Raw genomic sequence first — 14555 nt, forward strand, 5'->3', positions numbered from 1 at the left:
CCTTGTCTGCACTAATTTTAAAGGACAGTTTTCCATTCCAAAAAAGAATCAGATTGTATTTCCTGTGATCTCCTGGTTAATGACCTGGAGACTGCCTCTTCTGACCTCTTGCAATGGTCCTTCTAGAACACTGTATTCCCCAGACAAGTACCCAATTTTCCCTCCTACATTTATGTTTTCCAGTCTTGTGAGCAGATCACTCTGTCATTTCATTTTGGATCCATGGTACCTGAGCTTGGTTTGAAGGAACACTGCAATCATGCAAAAGTCTAGCAGTTCTGAGAAGTTTGCCACTTTGGAATATTTGGGATACTTTGAGACACTTTCTCGGTGTGGAATAAATGTTATTTTAGTCTTGGGCAAGCCTGCTAAGCTGCAGCGAGAACGAACAATTTCTTGGGACCAGTCCTCGAAGTTCATGGCATTGGTACAACTATAAAGGAGGAAGCACCTGGATTTTATTTGTTGGTCAGCCATGAGGCCATCCTGGACTCAACTACTTGATGATCTGCAACAGAAATTAACCCCTAGAACACCAATGGCTTGTGCTCAAAGATCAACAATCGACAAAAGGGACTTCATAAAATTGCAAAGTTTCTGTAAGACAAAGGTCACTGCCAATAGGACGAAATGGCAACACACAGATCAGGAAAAGATCTTTACCAATCCTGCATCCAATAGAGGTCTAATATACAATATATACAAAAAACTCAAGAAGTTAGACTCCAGGCAGTCAAATAACCCTATTAAAAAGTGGGGTATACCTAGATGCACAGAACACATGAAACTCAAGAAGAATGACCAAAAATTGAATGCTTCACTCCTTCTTTAAAAGGGGAACAAGAATAGGGAGGCAAAGTTTAGAACAGAGACAGAAGTAACACCCATTCAGAGCCTGCCCCACATGTGGCCCATACATATACAGCCACCCAATTAGACAAGATGGATGAAGCAAAGAAGTTCAGGCTGACAGGAACTGGATGTAGATCTCTCCTGAGAGACACAGCCAGAATACAGCAAATACAGAGGCGAATGCCAGCAGCAAACCACTGAACTGAGAACAGGACCCCCGTTGAAGGAATCAGAGAAAGGACTGAAAGAGCTTGAAGGGGCTCGAGACCCCATATGAACAACAATGACAAGCAACCAGAGCTTCCAGGACTAAGCCACTACCCAAAGACTATACATGGACTGACCCTGGGCTCCAACCACATAGGTAGCAATGAATAGCCTAGTAAGAGCACCAGTAGAAGGGGAAGCCCTTGGTCCTGCCAAGACTGAACCCCCACTGAACGTGATTGTTGGGGGAGGACGGTAATGGGGGGAGGATGAGTAGGGGAACACCCATAGAGAAGGGGAGAGGGAGGAGTTAGGGGTATGTTGGCCCAGAAACTGGGAAGGGGAATAACAATCGAAATGTAAATAAGAAATACCCAAGTTAATAAAGATGGAAAAAAAAAGTGGGGTATACATGGATCCAGCTGCATATACAGCAGAGGATGGCCTCGATGGGCACCAATGCATGGAGAAGCCCTTGGTCTTATCAAGGCTGGAAACCCCAGTGTAGGGGAAGGTCAGGGAGTGCAGGAAGGGTGCGTGGATAATGAGGTGAACACCCTCATAGAAGGAGGGGCAGGATATGATAGGGGCTTATGTCAGTGATACCGGGGAAGGGAATAACATTTGAAATGTAAATTAAAAAATCCAAAAAAAGTAGGGTATAGTGCGAAACAGAAATTCTCAGCTGAGGAATACCAAATGGCTTAGAAGCACCTAAAGAAATGTTCAATATCCTTAGTCATCACGAAATGCAAATGAAAACATCCCTAAGATTCCACCTGATACCAAATTGGCTAAGATAAAAAACTAAGGTGACAAAACATGCTTATTCAGATGTGGAGAAAGGGGAACTTTCCTCCATTTTTGGTAGGATTGTGAGTTGGTACAATCACTCTGGAAATCAAGTCTGAAGGTTTCTCAGAAAATTGGACATAATACTACCTGAGGACTCAGCTATACCACTCCTGGGAATATACCCAAATGTTGCTCCAACATATAACAAAGACACATGCTCCACTATGTCCATAGCAGCTTTATTTATAATAGCCAGAAGCTGGAAAGAACCTGTGAGGTTTTCCTTTGCCTTTCCAGTCTGAAACTCTGAGGCTTCCCTCCTCTGCTAAGATGCATCTGTACGGAACTTGTTAACGGCAGTGCAAAGATGATTGATCACTAAATGTACTCCATCAGCATCAATATTCTGGCAGGTTTCACAATGACCATAAGGCCAGGAAAGTAGCTGTTGGTAACATTTGATGCTGAAGTAAGCTTCAGTATGTAAAAATCCCTGCTAAATGTTGGACAAGCTAAATGAACCCGAGGGGGATTTTTTACATTTGCAAAATTTGATCTTCCAATAGACAAATTTTGGAGCTCCAGGCCCTGAGGTCTCTCTGATGCACCCCTATACTAGAATGCTGCTACTGGAGCTTGTATTTTGTCCCAATCCTAACCTAATCCACAAAGGAATGACACTTGCACCAGTGCACGCAGGACACCGAGGCTACCTGACCATAGATGGGACAGGAAACACTTGGCAGTATTTCTCTAGAAAGTAGGTGCTAGTATTCTAAAACTTTCATCAGCTACGATGGGTTTAAAAGTTTAATGATGTCAAATCCTTGCTCCCAGGCAATACTGATCTTTGTACAGAGACCAGTGTGTAACAGTATGCAAGGCTTGCAGAGGGATAAAACAGACTCCAAGACGGCCATGATGTCAACATTTTAATATACCATGCCTGATGCTACTTGTTCACCACTCACAGTCCTAAATCTGGACTGCCTCTCAGAGACCCCTGAGCTGAACATAGAAGGCCACCATTGTTCTACGTAGACACCCAAGATTCAAAGCAATCTCTAAAATCTTGTAAATATTCCTGCATATTTTTTTCATCTAGAGCTGGCCTGGTGTTGCTCCCTGATTTACGTCTTGTATTGAGGGCCTGGTTTTCCAATTAATAGCCTACCTAGAATTTCCAACAGGATCCCTGTTGTTATGGTGCAACTATTCCTCTACACTACCACAGGAAAGGCACATTTCAGTACTACCAGACTGAACATCAGGCTGAACAGGAAATAATTTAGCCCCGTTTGTAGTCATTTTCTGACTTATCTTCATATGAGTGTTGATGATAGACTTTCTGGACTTGACCGCGCCCTGGATCTGGCCCATGAATTGTACTGGTCTTCAAAGCCCATGTTCAGAGCCAAACAACCCTCCTATCCCAATGGATGGTTATGGCTCAGACAACACCCATATTCTAGGCTCTTGGGTCACAGCCTTCGTTGATCCTGTTGTGCACATCACAAGCAGCCGACCACACCTTAAGTGGCACGCGCATTCCCACATTAGGAATTCAACCACATCAACCCCCATTGGGACTACAACTTGCCCCTTGGACCTCTCATGGAGAAGCTGCTGCCTAGGCCTAACTGTGCTTATGAAAGTGTATTCATCATGGAAGCTGCATCCCCTAATGTCAGAGCTCCCACCTGTTCTCAGGATCACAACTCCCTCTCCTTTGCCAGGAGTATGGGTCAGGTGCGACTCAAATATACATGGTTGTTTAGTTTCCCCTGCTTGCAGGCTGTGACTGTATAATCTCTCTCCCCCACATATGAAAGGAGTCCTCGCAATAGAATATTTGAGCAGGAATGGGCTCCTATCCCCCAACCTCGACCCTGGAAAAGTCTTGCCTGATATCCCACCTCGCTAATCTCTCTCTTAGCAACCTCTCCCGCAATCTGCTAACATGGCATTTCCTCCCCCATTTTTCCTGACTTCAGTGGTCTGCAAGAAATTGATCCTTCCTTCAGTACTATTCACAAATCTCAGTAGGTTGTCCTGCCTCACATGTTGCCAAGCACTCTGCGGAGTCTTTTCTCCTTCAGGGACTAACCTCGCATTGAATAAAATGCCTAGGTAAGCAGTAAATATTGGTCTTGTTTGGCCTAGTGTTAGGTCTAGCATGTGTTACATCTTGACTTTGAAACACATCTCCTGAGGACAGGGAGGCACAGACCTGGCAGGTGGTCAGAATACCCATCTTCAGGGAGGGGGTGTATATTCATCGACAAGTGGGATACCAGTCAGAAATAGGGAAGGCAATGTGGATCATTGCCGTCATACTAAGAAAAAGAAGTCAGCCTTTCCTGTTTAGGCCTGAGCAAAGCAGGCTCATAATGGGCCAGTGACACCCAGAAATTAAGAGGTGTTTGAAACCTAGGAGGTCGAGGTTGGCTGCTCTGTGGCTGTCATCATGCCACAAAATGAATATATTGAATTGCACCGCAAATGATATGGATATGGTTTTGACTACCATGAGAAAAAGAGAAAGAAAGGCTGGAAGGACTGTGAATGTTCAAAAAAGGCAAAAGAAAAATTGACCTGTAGGTAAAGCTCTCCCATAAACACTGCCAGGCTGAGAAAACCCAAATGAAAACGATGCATGAAAAGAGAAAGACTCCACAGGGAGCAGTCCCTGCCTACCTGCTAGACAGAGAGTGGTACTGGAGAGCAAAAGTACTTTCCAACAGAATTAAGCAGAAACAGAAAGTAAAGGCCGGAAAATGGGAGGTCCCTCTACCCAAAGTTCATGCCCAAGGAGAATCAGAAGTATTGAAAGTTGTTCGAACAGGAAAAAGAAAAAAGAAGTCATGGAATAGAATGCTTACAAAAGTCTGCTTTGCTGGTGACGGTTTTACAAGAAAACCACCTAAGTATGAAAGGCCCATTAGGCTGATGGGTCTACATTTCAAAAAAGCCTATGTCATACACCCTGAGCTGAAAGCTACCATTTGCCTGCCCATACTCGGGGTGAAAAAGAATCCATCCAACCCTTTATATACAACCCTGGGTGTGAGCACCAAAGGTACTACCGGTCATTGAAGTGCATGTGAGGGAGTGGGCCTTGTGACACAAGGAGGCAGGGTGATTTGGGGAAAGTATGCTCAAGTTACCAACAATCCTGAAAATGATGGGTGCATAAAAGCAGTCTTGCTGGTTTGACAGTGATGTCATCAAGGCATTCTACTCACTACCTGAGACTACTCACTGTCAGCAAAACGCCATCGCTGTGATCTTTCTGAACTACCAAGCAGCCTTACCCATGTGCAGTCATCAAGAAGCATTTATTAAATTGTAGAGGAAACTAAAACGTAAAACACTGCCCAATTTAAAAAGAAAAAGAAGTCAGGCAAAAGAACATCTGATGGTTCAGTAAGTAAAGAGGGACAGAATGGGCAAAAGTCATCTAAGCTGACACAAAGAAGAAAGGAAGGTAGGTGTACCTGGGGAGGGCAGTGGGTACTGAGTAGAGAGGAACACAGGGCTCTTTCTGGGACTGACTGACATTATCCGCATTCTGATCTGTGCTCTCCTACAAGGTCCAGTGCATTTTGCAATAATCAGCTATCTCTTGACTTACCACCTGGATTTGTGCATTTTAGAGAATGAAATTGACACTTGAATCAACTCAGTACAAAATCACCCTCAACAGGAATCTATACTCCAGCTTTATTTTTAATTTGTATTTCCACTCAGCTTCTCAATCTCTCTCTGTTTCTGATCCTTTTCTTCCCTATGGGTACTTATTTATTTGTATTTTAATGGTGTTAGTTGAACCTGAGACTTTGCACTTGGGAACTATATGTTCCTAAAAGCCAATCAGAAAGAGCGTTTCTGAATTTAGCAGACTTAACACTGTTTTTACCTTGATGATTTTCAGTGAGGGCACAGTCGTGCCATACTATCCCATCACCTCTGGACGACACTTTGGCTAACAGTCCAACATATTTGGAGTTTCCCTCTAGAGAAGGTGGAGAACTCATGGACTGAAGATTTTCCTGTAGAAGGGAGAGCAGTGCACATTTCCAGTTGTTATGTCACTGTGGAAGTGAAAGACTAGGAGGGGAAACATGCATTAGTATAAGTGATTTAAAGATGCACCCATAGAGGCCAAGGCTGTGTGCACATGCCTGCAGCCCCAGAGTTGGTGAGGCAGTGGCTAGATGATCACCACAAGTAAAGATCAGCCTGGTCCACACAGTGCCAAACCCAGACCCATTTCCAATGACAGAACACCTAGACTAGGTCTGACTGCGTGGTATCAAGGGGAGATATATCAACAGGTTTCTGAAATTGTGGACATATAATTTGGAAAATTTAGGTAAGTTTAAAGTTTAAGTAAGTTTCAAATGCCTAAATCAAAGGTGTCACTCAAAAAGTTGACTGAAGCAGCTCACTGTGTATCCCTTTAGACCTACTTTTATGCACTTACAATGATGGACTTTCCCTCACAACTGTGCACTATTTGCTCTCTGCTTTAATTCACTCAGTGATATAAAATTCAAAATATTGCTCCAGGACATTTAGTTTGAGACAGTCCCCAGCAGGGTAGGCCTGCCTAGAAATCACTTTGTAGAAGCTTCTGGTTTTGAGGTCCAGAACTCATGCCAAGCCCTAACATTTGTTGGAATGGCAGTTGCCTGATATCATGATCTGATTTCATATTTGTAATCAAAGAACACATTTTTATTCATGTCAACACACACACACACAGACACACACAGACACACACACACACACACACACACACACACACACACACCAATCTTTTAATTTGCATGGGGCATTAGTCACAGTGTAGATGTTCAAAGATTCTTCTCATAAACATCTCTAGCATTCTCATTTCGCTGGTTCTTAGAGATAATATGGCAATAGTAATTCTTCACATTTTCAGTATGTCTGACTATTGCTTGAGGATTTTTCCAGACTCTGCAAACACAGTAACAGGGCATCTAGATAAATTTTATTTTCATCTAAATAATAACTATTCAGGCTTTTGAAGTTGTGCTCCTAAAAGTCTGCCTCTCCCCATAGGAAAAGTATACACCAAAAAGATCTTCGCTGTACCCCTGAAGTCAAGTCTGCCTGGGCATCCTGCCTTTTACCTGGCAACCAGAGCCCAGATCCCCATCTACAGGTAAACTCTTTTAGCAAGCGCTTATGCACTAAAAATGTCACTAAATACTATAAGCCCATTTCTAGTCTTTTACCACCTTTGATGCCCATTAAATTGTCTTGGCTGATATGTCGGTTCAAACCTGTCTCTGTACAGCATTTCCCACTGGTTTGACCACTTGAGAGAAGAATTATCACCCTGTGAATTCCTGACTCAGGAGAGGATGGCAATGTTTCTTTGCCCTTTCCAATCTCTTTATTTTCCCAGAGCAGGCCAACCTCAGCAGTCCGTGGCAATGGTCAAGTTTAGAGTGCCCAAGTCTCAGCCATAGCACAGAGAGAGAGTCAAAGCAAGACAGAAATGTGACTCCATCCACACACCATAAACACGCATAGCATCAGGGTACTGTAAGCCTGGGTCCTTGTGTGCTGGCACCTCTTGGGTAGTGGGAAGCATTCTGGCCTTGGCCTCTGGCCTCTTTTGTGGACTTCAGAGCCCAGTATGGTGTGCTTTTGGACAGACGTAAGTAGTAGACATCTTTCTGGGGTGGTGCTGGCTTTGCAGAGAGGAACAGAAAAGAGCTGGCGCAAGGTTCACAGTGGAGGCAGTAGGCTCCAAGAAACAAGTCTCCAAACCACTGGTAGAATCCATCAAGTATCCAAAGGCAGCCTTTAGAGGGGAATGAGAGGAGACTGTGTACTGAGACAGAACTCTGCAGAATGTGCAGCCAGAAGTTCTGGCATGCTCCCTCAGCATTCTTTCCCCTTCCTTCCTTCCTTCCTTCCTTCCTTCCTTCCTTCCTTCCTTCCTTCCTTCCTCCCTCCCTCCCTCCCTCCCTCCCTCCCTCCCTCCCTTCCTTCCTTCCTCATTTTTAAAGTTGAAACGCCATCTGAGGAGAGAATCATTAATAATGAAACACCTTGGAGGGGAACTTAAAGTGCATGTGCAAATAGCGTTCTACAGCGGTTGGTCTCATAAAAACAACTAACTCTGTGGATAACTCCCTTGAGGGTGAGGGTTCAATCTGGAGGCAGAAATGATGCTGTCATTTAGACTAAGCGCTTTGTGTATCAAGATTGCCTGAGCAGTCCACAGGGTGACTGGGTCCTTTTAAGAGTTCAAAAGTCTTGGGTGCAAATGACCTGTTCCTACCTGTAGGGTGAGAAAGGACCTGGTGTGTGGGAGTAAGAGAAAGCAGTCTCCCTCCCTGGCTGCCATCAGACCTCTTAGAAATGGCAGGGATGTGGAAAGATGAAAACACTTGCCAGAGAAGAAGGGTCTGTGTGGCTCTATAGAAGAGACCTACATTACAGAGTTGGGAGTGTGGTGGCCCATGAGAAGCTAGGACAGCTCAGAAGCAGCTGCAGAAGTGAGAGCAGGGCCTCACAGGCAGCTGGAGCTTGTCTTGGTGGCCTCTGACCTCCTTCCCTGAGCACCATAATAACCTAAATACTGGAATGGAAGGAATGCAATTTCCTGCTAGGCCCTGCTGGGCCACTCCAGTGCCTGGAGCCTATAGCACCTAGCACTCACTTCCTGGTACAGTAGAAAGGGCCACAGGCATTAGGGCTCAACCAATTTGAATTGGACCCGGATAAAACAACAATAATTAGACAGCTAGCTCAAAGGACACCAGAAATCTACAGCACGCTGTACTGGGTTCAAAAGCACCAGAGTCCCTCACGTTAACCACAACCACAGGCAGAAAATCTCACAGTAGTAACATTAGCTAATGTGGTATCATCATCCTAGCCAGGGTGGTAAGAAACAAGAGACTGAGCACAACAATCCCAGCATGCAAAGAGTACCCACTGAAAGCAAACTCCAACTGAGGACAGTTGTTAAGGTGGCCTTATCAAATGTATGACAGAGGTCGACTCGGGACATGTCAAAGATCAATTAGAATATACAACGTGAGAATATCCACCCAGAGCAGCAGTAGAACTACAAAGGGCAGTGACAAGCATCAGAAATGTGCACTAGGCACGGAAGGCCAAGTATAAAGATAACTCTGAATAGTACTCTGAATCAATGGGATCAATGGAAGACATACTGTGTGTGTGTGTGTGTATCTGTGTGTGTCTGTCTCTGTGTGTGTGTCTCTGTGTGTGTATGTTTGTGTGTGTCTATGTGTCTTTGTGTGTGTGTGTCTGTGTCTGTGTCTGTGTGTCTGTCTCTGTGTGTATGTCTCTGTGTGTGTATGTTTGTGTGTGTCTATGTGTCTGTGTGTGTGTGTGTCTGTGTGTGTGTCTGTGTGTCTGTCTGTGTGTGTGTCTGTGTGTGTGTCTGTGTGTGTGTCTGTTTGTGTGTGTCTGTCTGTGTGTGTGTTTGTCTCTGTGTGTGTCTGTGTGTCTGTCTGTGTGTGTGTCTGTGTGTGTCTGTGTGTGTGTCTGTTTGTGTGTGTCTGTTTGTGTGTGTCTGTCTGTGTGTGTGTTTGTCTCTGTGTGTGTCTGTGTTTCTGTGTGTGTCTGTGTGTGTATGTCTGTGTGTGTCAATATGTGTGTCTGTGTCTCTGTGTGTGTCTGTGTGTGTCTGTCGGTCTCTGTGTGTGTGTGTCTGTGTGTGTCTGTGTGAGTCTCTGTGTGTGTCTCTGTGTATGTCTGTGTATTTGTGTCTGTGTTGTGTGTGTCTGTGTGTCTCTCTGTGTGTGTCTGTGTGTCTGTGTCTGTGTCTATGTGTGTGTCTGTGTGTCTGAGTGTGTGTGGGTCTGTGTGTCTATGTATGTCTGTGTGTCTGTGTGTGTCTACGTGTGTCTGTGTGTGTGTCTGTGTCGTCTGTGTGTGTCTGTGTGTCTGTGTGTCTGTGTCTGTGTGTGTGTGGTGTGTGTGTGTGTGTGTGTGTGTGTGTGTGTGTGTCTGTGTCTGGTTGACAAGCCTCCACATTTTACAGATGATAACCTTCCTTGAAGTGGTATCTACAGAGCAAGCAATTCTAGTGCAAGCCAAGTGTCCATTGATGTGGGCAGATTTTGACTATGATGTTCTTATACAACACACACCTTTTACAAAGATTTAAAAGGAAAAAATGATGGGGGTGCTATTTTACTCAGATAAGAAAAGTGATGTTCAACTCTCCACAGCAGGCCAGCAGTGGGAGAAATCTGGCAAGAGAAGCATCAGAAATCAAGTGGAAATATAGGAACCATTGTACTGGGATGTAGAGCCAGGTACCAATGTTAAGGAAAAGACGATGGATGGTTATGGTCTAGAAAGAGTAGGATGAAAAATGCGATTCTAGTCTGTTGGACATGTTGCCAAAAAGGCAGCACTTGCTGGGTGGAGACCACCTCTTGTTCCTTGGGGGCTCTCCAGGAGTTGATATTGATCCCGAGCTTTATTAAAGGGGCGAGACGCCCGGTGAGGTGGGAAGCAGAGAACCAAGGGAACCAAGACACCATTAAATTTGGAAAGTTAGATTATAACCAGCACTCCTCTGGACTATCTCCTGGAGAAGTAACACACCAGAGGGGTATGGTATCACCCCTGCCCCCCCCCCGGTGTACTGGCCAAAAGTTAGGAAAGGAAACAGACCAGCACATCTCCAGGGAGGGCTGTGTTTTTCCTCCAGGCCATATTTTGTGATTTAAGCCAAGCAATGTGTGTGTACTGTATGAAGTTAGTGAAGAGACAGACCAAGAGAAAGGAGCAGTCACCGAGTGCTCTCTGTGGGCCAGACACTGATGAGCAAAGAGGCTCTAAGTGGAGCACTTGAAGTGCCAGCACAAGGGCCTGCTGCTGGAGTAAGGCCTCCACTCAGGGGCAGAGGCATCTGTCTCCCAGGGAGCCTCCTCCTCCAGTGGCAGGGAGTGGGAGACACAGCTGATCCAAAGACAGGAGTCTTCCCAGTGAGAGGCAACCGAGGGGGGGGGGAGTATTGCTCCAAGTGTGGTCCCCAGGCTTCTGGTCGCTTCTAAGGCTGGCACCAGGACCCCCTCCTCTGGGAGCAGCGCCCCCGCATCCTTCAGGCCCCGGGCTGCAGTACCGGCCCCGGCCGGCAGAGGCACTGCGGGGCGGCGCCAGCGCGTTCCCACAGCAATCTGGCCGCAGAGCCAGGCGGCGGAGGCTGCGCCCCCTCCCCTGCCCGCTTCCTGGTCCTTGGGGTCTGAGGGCCGCGGCCTGGGACTCCAGAGCCGGGGGCTGCGGGTGTTCTCGGCGGCCGCCGCAGCGTCCGCGGCGACGTCACGGTCCTCGCGGCCTCGCAGCCAGCGCTCGCTCGGGCCGGCCGCCGAATGCCCGTGGACGCGCATCTCCTCCCCGAGTTCCTGCTTCCTGGGCCAGCCAAAGCCGCAGGTGAGAACGTCCGCGGTAGAGGTGGCACCCAGGGCCTGCGGGTCTCAGAGGCCCCCTGGCCTCCTTCTGCTCTCCTCCTTGCCCAGGAAACCCCGCGGGGGCGCCTGCAGCGGGGACGCTAAGTGCTCCCCGAGCCCCGAGAGCACTTCTTCTGAGGCACGTAGCCCCCGCCCAGGCGCTTCTGCGAGCTCCTTTGTGGACCCCACAAGCCCCTAGGGGTTCCCCCGCCGAGCACCCCGCGGGCCCCACCACCCCTGGCGCGCATGCCCAGAGGCCCCGGGAGCTAGAAAGTAGCTGAGCTGCTGCTGGCGCAGTACCTGCTGGTTAAGAACGCGAAGACGGTGTGGATCAAAAGGGCAGACATGCTGAAGTGTGTCATCCTAAAGGTGCAGGAGCTTCTTCCCCGAGATTGTCAAGAGAGCCTCTGACCTCCCCGAGTTAGTCTTTGGGTCTAGGTGAAGGAACTTGGCCCTCCAGAGCACTCCTATGTCCCGCACAGGAAAACCAAAAATCCATCCTGCCCTGCCTCTGGGGCATGACAGGCGACAGGGGCACGCCAAAGACTGGCCTTCAGATGAGTATCCCGGACTTGATCTTCGTGCAGGCCAGCTGTGTCCCAGAGGAGGTGTCCTGGGAGGTGTGGAGGGTGTGGAGGTATGCTCGCCCCAAAGCATCCCGTCCTTGGGGAGCCGTCACAAAACGCACCACCAGAGCTTGTGTGCAGCACAAGCATCTGGTGCACAGAGGGTAGGTGTCCAACAGCGCTCCCTTGCTCTCGGTATTCTTGTGGGGATTTCAAAGGAAACAAGACAGATGGAAGTCCTGGAGTTTGTGGCCCAAGTGAATGACATCCGGCCCAGAGCCTTGCTGTGGCAGTAAATGAGGCATTGCAAGAAGAGGAGAAAGTGCCCGGTGCTGAGCGGTGGCCCAGAAGCAGCTGCTGGTGATGATGTGACCAGTGCAAGTGTTAGTGCGAGTTCCGGTCCCAGGGCCTGTACCACGGCTGAAGCAAGTGTCAGCGCCAGTGCCAATGCAAGTGCCAGGGCCAGGGCTAGAGCCATGTAGGAGTAACGATGGTCAGTACCGGGGACAGTGCCGGTGCCAGTCACAATCTCAGGCCAGAGTCAGGGCTTCTGCTGCCACCAGGGATGGCTGATGCTGAGGCTTCCTTGCTTTGGTTTTGATAGTCCAAGGGGTGCAGGAGCAGCGGGCCCTGAGGCCCTGATGTGGAAAGAGTGCAGGGGCAGAGTGGAGGCAGGAAGCATTCACAGTATTGTGCTCCATCCAGTTCTCTGTGCTTCGCGGTGACTTGGCGCTCAATCCCCACGGCAAGGTCGTGCTTGCTTTGTAGCTACCCCCTTTCCGGTTGATGAACGGTTGTGAGGGAATCAAGCGATGGAGGCTGAGGAGGTGGTTGAGTGGTGCAAGTCTTTCCTCACGTGGGGAAGGCTATGGGCTCCATCCCAGGAACCATAAAGCAAAACCAATCAAAGGGGACTCCCTTTGAACTGTGTCAGATCAGCGTGGAAGTCAAGGCATACTAAAATCTTTCCCAAACCCTCTCTTTTCTAAGGCGTGTGATTAAGTAGGAGCATCTACGTTCATGCTTGGCATGCATCCAGTGTTTCCTTGTTCCTTATTTAGGAGAGGTTTATTCATTTACACAAAACACATGTGACACACTGTCACTTTATATCTCAAATACACGACATAAGCGTCAGTGGTTAGTTTTTTGTTTTGTTTTTTTTTTTTTTTGGAGGTTTTGAAGGAATTTCCAACACACTGATCCCCTGCTCGAGATATTAAGAGGCAAAACACAAATGTGGCCAAAATCTGACACACAACAAAACCAGGTGACATTTACTTGTATGAACCCAGAGCTTTGGAATGTAGGGGAAATAAACTTGACTTAGACACCTTGCTCATGGACTCATTTATTTAACATACATCTAGTGACTGGTTACCATACGTGAGGCACTGTTCAGGGCACTGGAAGTCTGAGGATACACCAGATTCAGCCTCTGCCACACCCCTGAGAGTCTGGTTGAGGCTCTCCATGTAAATAAGTTAGGTAGATGTGGCATTCAGATGTGATGGGGTGATGGTGTGAACCAGGTGGTCAGGGAGCCCAGAGGAGAGGCATGGCAACCTGGGAGGGGAGCAGCAGGGAGCAGCAGGCTTTATTGAAGTCAGGGAACAGCACCTGAGACCTACAGCACTAGAGACGGTTAAACTGCCAAAGACCCCTGTAGGATATTGTGGATACCTGGAAGACATCTTGCTTCCGTGGACCTGGCAAGATACTGGACTTAGGCTGTGAGAGTGAGAACTTGTGTGCAGAAGACACACACTTTAGTTGTGCTGTGAGAGGAGAGAGGGCGTGAGAAGTACCCGGGAGTAGACACTCTTGGCTCTGAGGTGAGTCTGAGGGAAGGCCCACCTCCAGCAGCTGTGGTGTCTGCTCTGGATTCTGGCACCCGTGCAGCTAGTGCATTACACACTCTGCATCCTTTCATCCATCATTTCTAAGGAGTAGCAGGATGGTAGTAACTGTCTATTCACTGTACAGCGATTGTCCCCTGAATCATGGGCACAAAACAGAGGTTGTCTCCCAAGGCTTGGGAGAGACAGAGCTCAGTGCTTTATGAGGGTATTGGTAAGATTCCAGGGAAGTTTCATGAATGAAAAAAGAAAGACAAAGCTGTGTGAACAGCAGTAAAGGATTCTGATGGTGTGTGGAGTGTTGTCTCACTGTGGACAGAAGTGAGAGACAAGTGTGTCTTAGCCTGGATCAGAGCCAGTGAGTGCCTTGATGGCCCAGCTGAGGACCAGTCCAGTGTAACATAGCTACACAAGTTGTGTGCGTGGATAGGGTCCTGATGGAAATATAGGCCTGCATGACATGGATTTGAAGGAGCCAATATCCGGTGATAAGTTAGACCAGCTTCCAGTGGGTATCAGGAGCAGAGTAGCTGGCCTTTCAGCTGACCTTTCACTCTTACAGACTGCTGGGCACATTTAACTTGTGTGCTTCTGTGCCTTGGAAAGCTCCCCGCCTCTAGACAGAACCGTGAACAGATCTGGTCACCGCACTCTTGGGGCCTCCCCTCAGATATATATATATATAGTCCAGAGAGCATTGTATCTAAATTGCTCAATTCGTTCAATACTGTGTAGACATCAAGGAGAAGTGTCTGCTGGTGGGGTGAGAGTGACCATAACACTAGAATCTGAGGCGGACT

The 14555-nt window shown here is 47.6% G+C and overlaps 1 protein-coding gene and 1 pseudogene across 2 annotated transcripts in view; both read left to right on the top strand.

Moving 5' to 3' along the window:
* The first annotated feature begins 4321 nt into the window (after positions 1–4321).
* Positions 4322–5076, top strand: Nsa2-ps16 (NSA2 ribosome biogenesis factor, pseudogene 16; annotated as a pseudogene).
* A 5820-nt stretch (positions 5077–10896) lies between these two features.
* Positions 10897–14555, top strand: part of Dmrtc1a (DMRT-like family C1a) — a 30599-nt gene continuing 26940 nt past the window's right edge. Inside the window, exon 1 of one of the 2 annotated variants that reach the window (XM_063279727.1) lies at positions 10897–11313. Coding sequence is in view for 1 of the 2 variants with exons in the window: in XM_039099390.2 (XP_038955318.1) it covers positions 11253–11313 (61 nt within the window). In the remaining variant the exon portion in view is untranslated. The remainder of the gene's footprint in view (positions 11314–14555) is intronic. The other variant, XM_039099390.2, reaches the window with a different exon arrangement.

This window comes from Rattus norvegicus, chromosome X (assembly GCF_036323735.1).
Source record: "Rattus norvegicus strain BN/NHsdMcwi chromosome X, GRCr8, whole genome shotgun sequence".
Taxonomy (NCBI): Eukaryota; Metazoa; Chordata; class Mammalia; order Rodentia; family Muridae; genus Rattus; species Rattus norvegicus.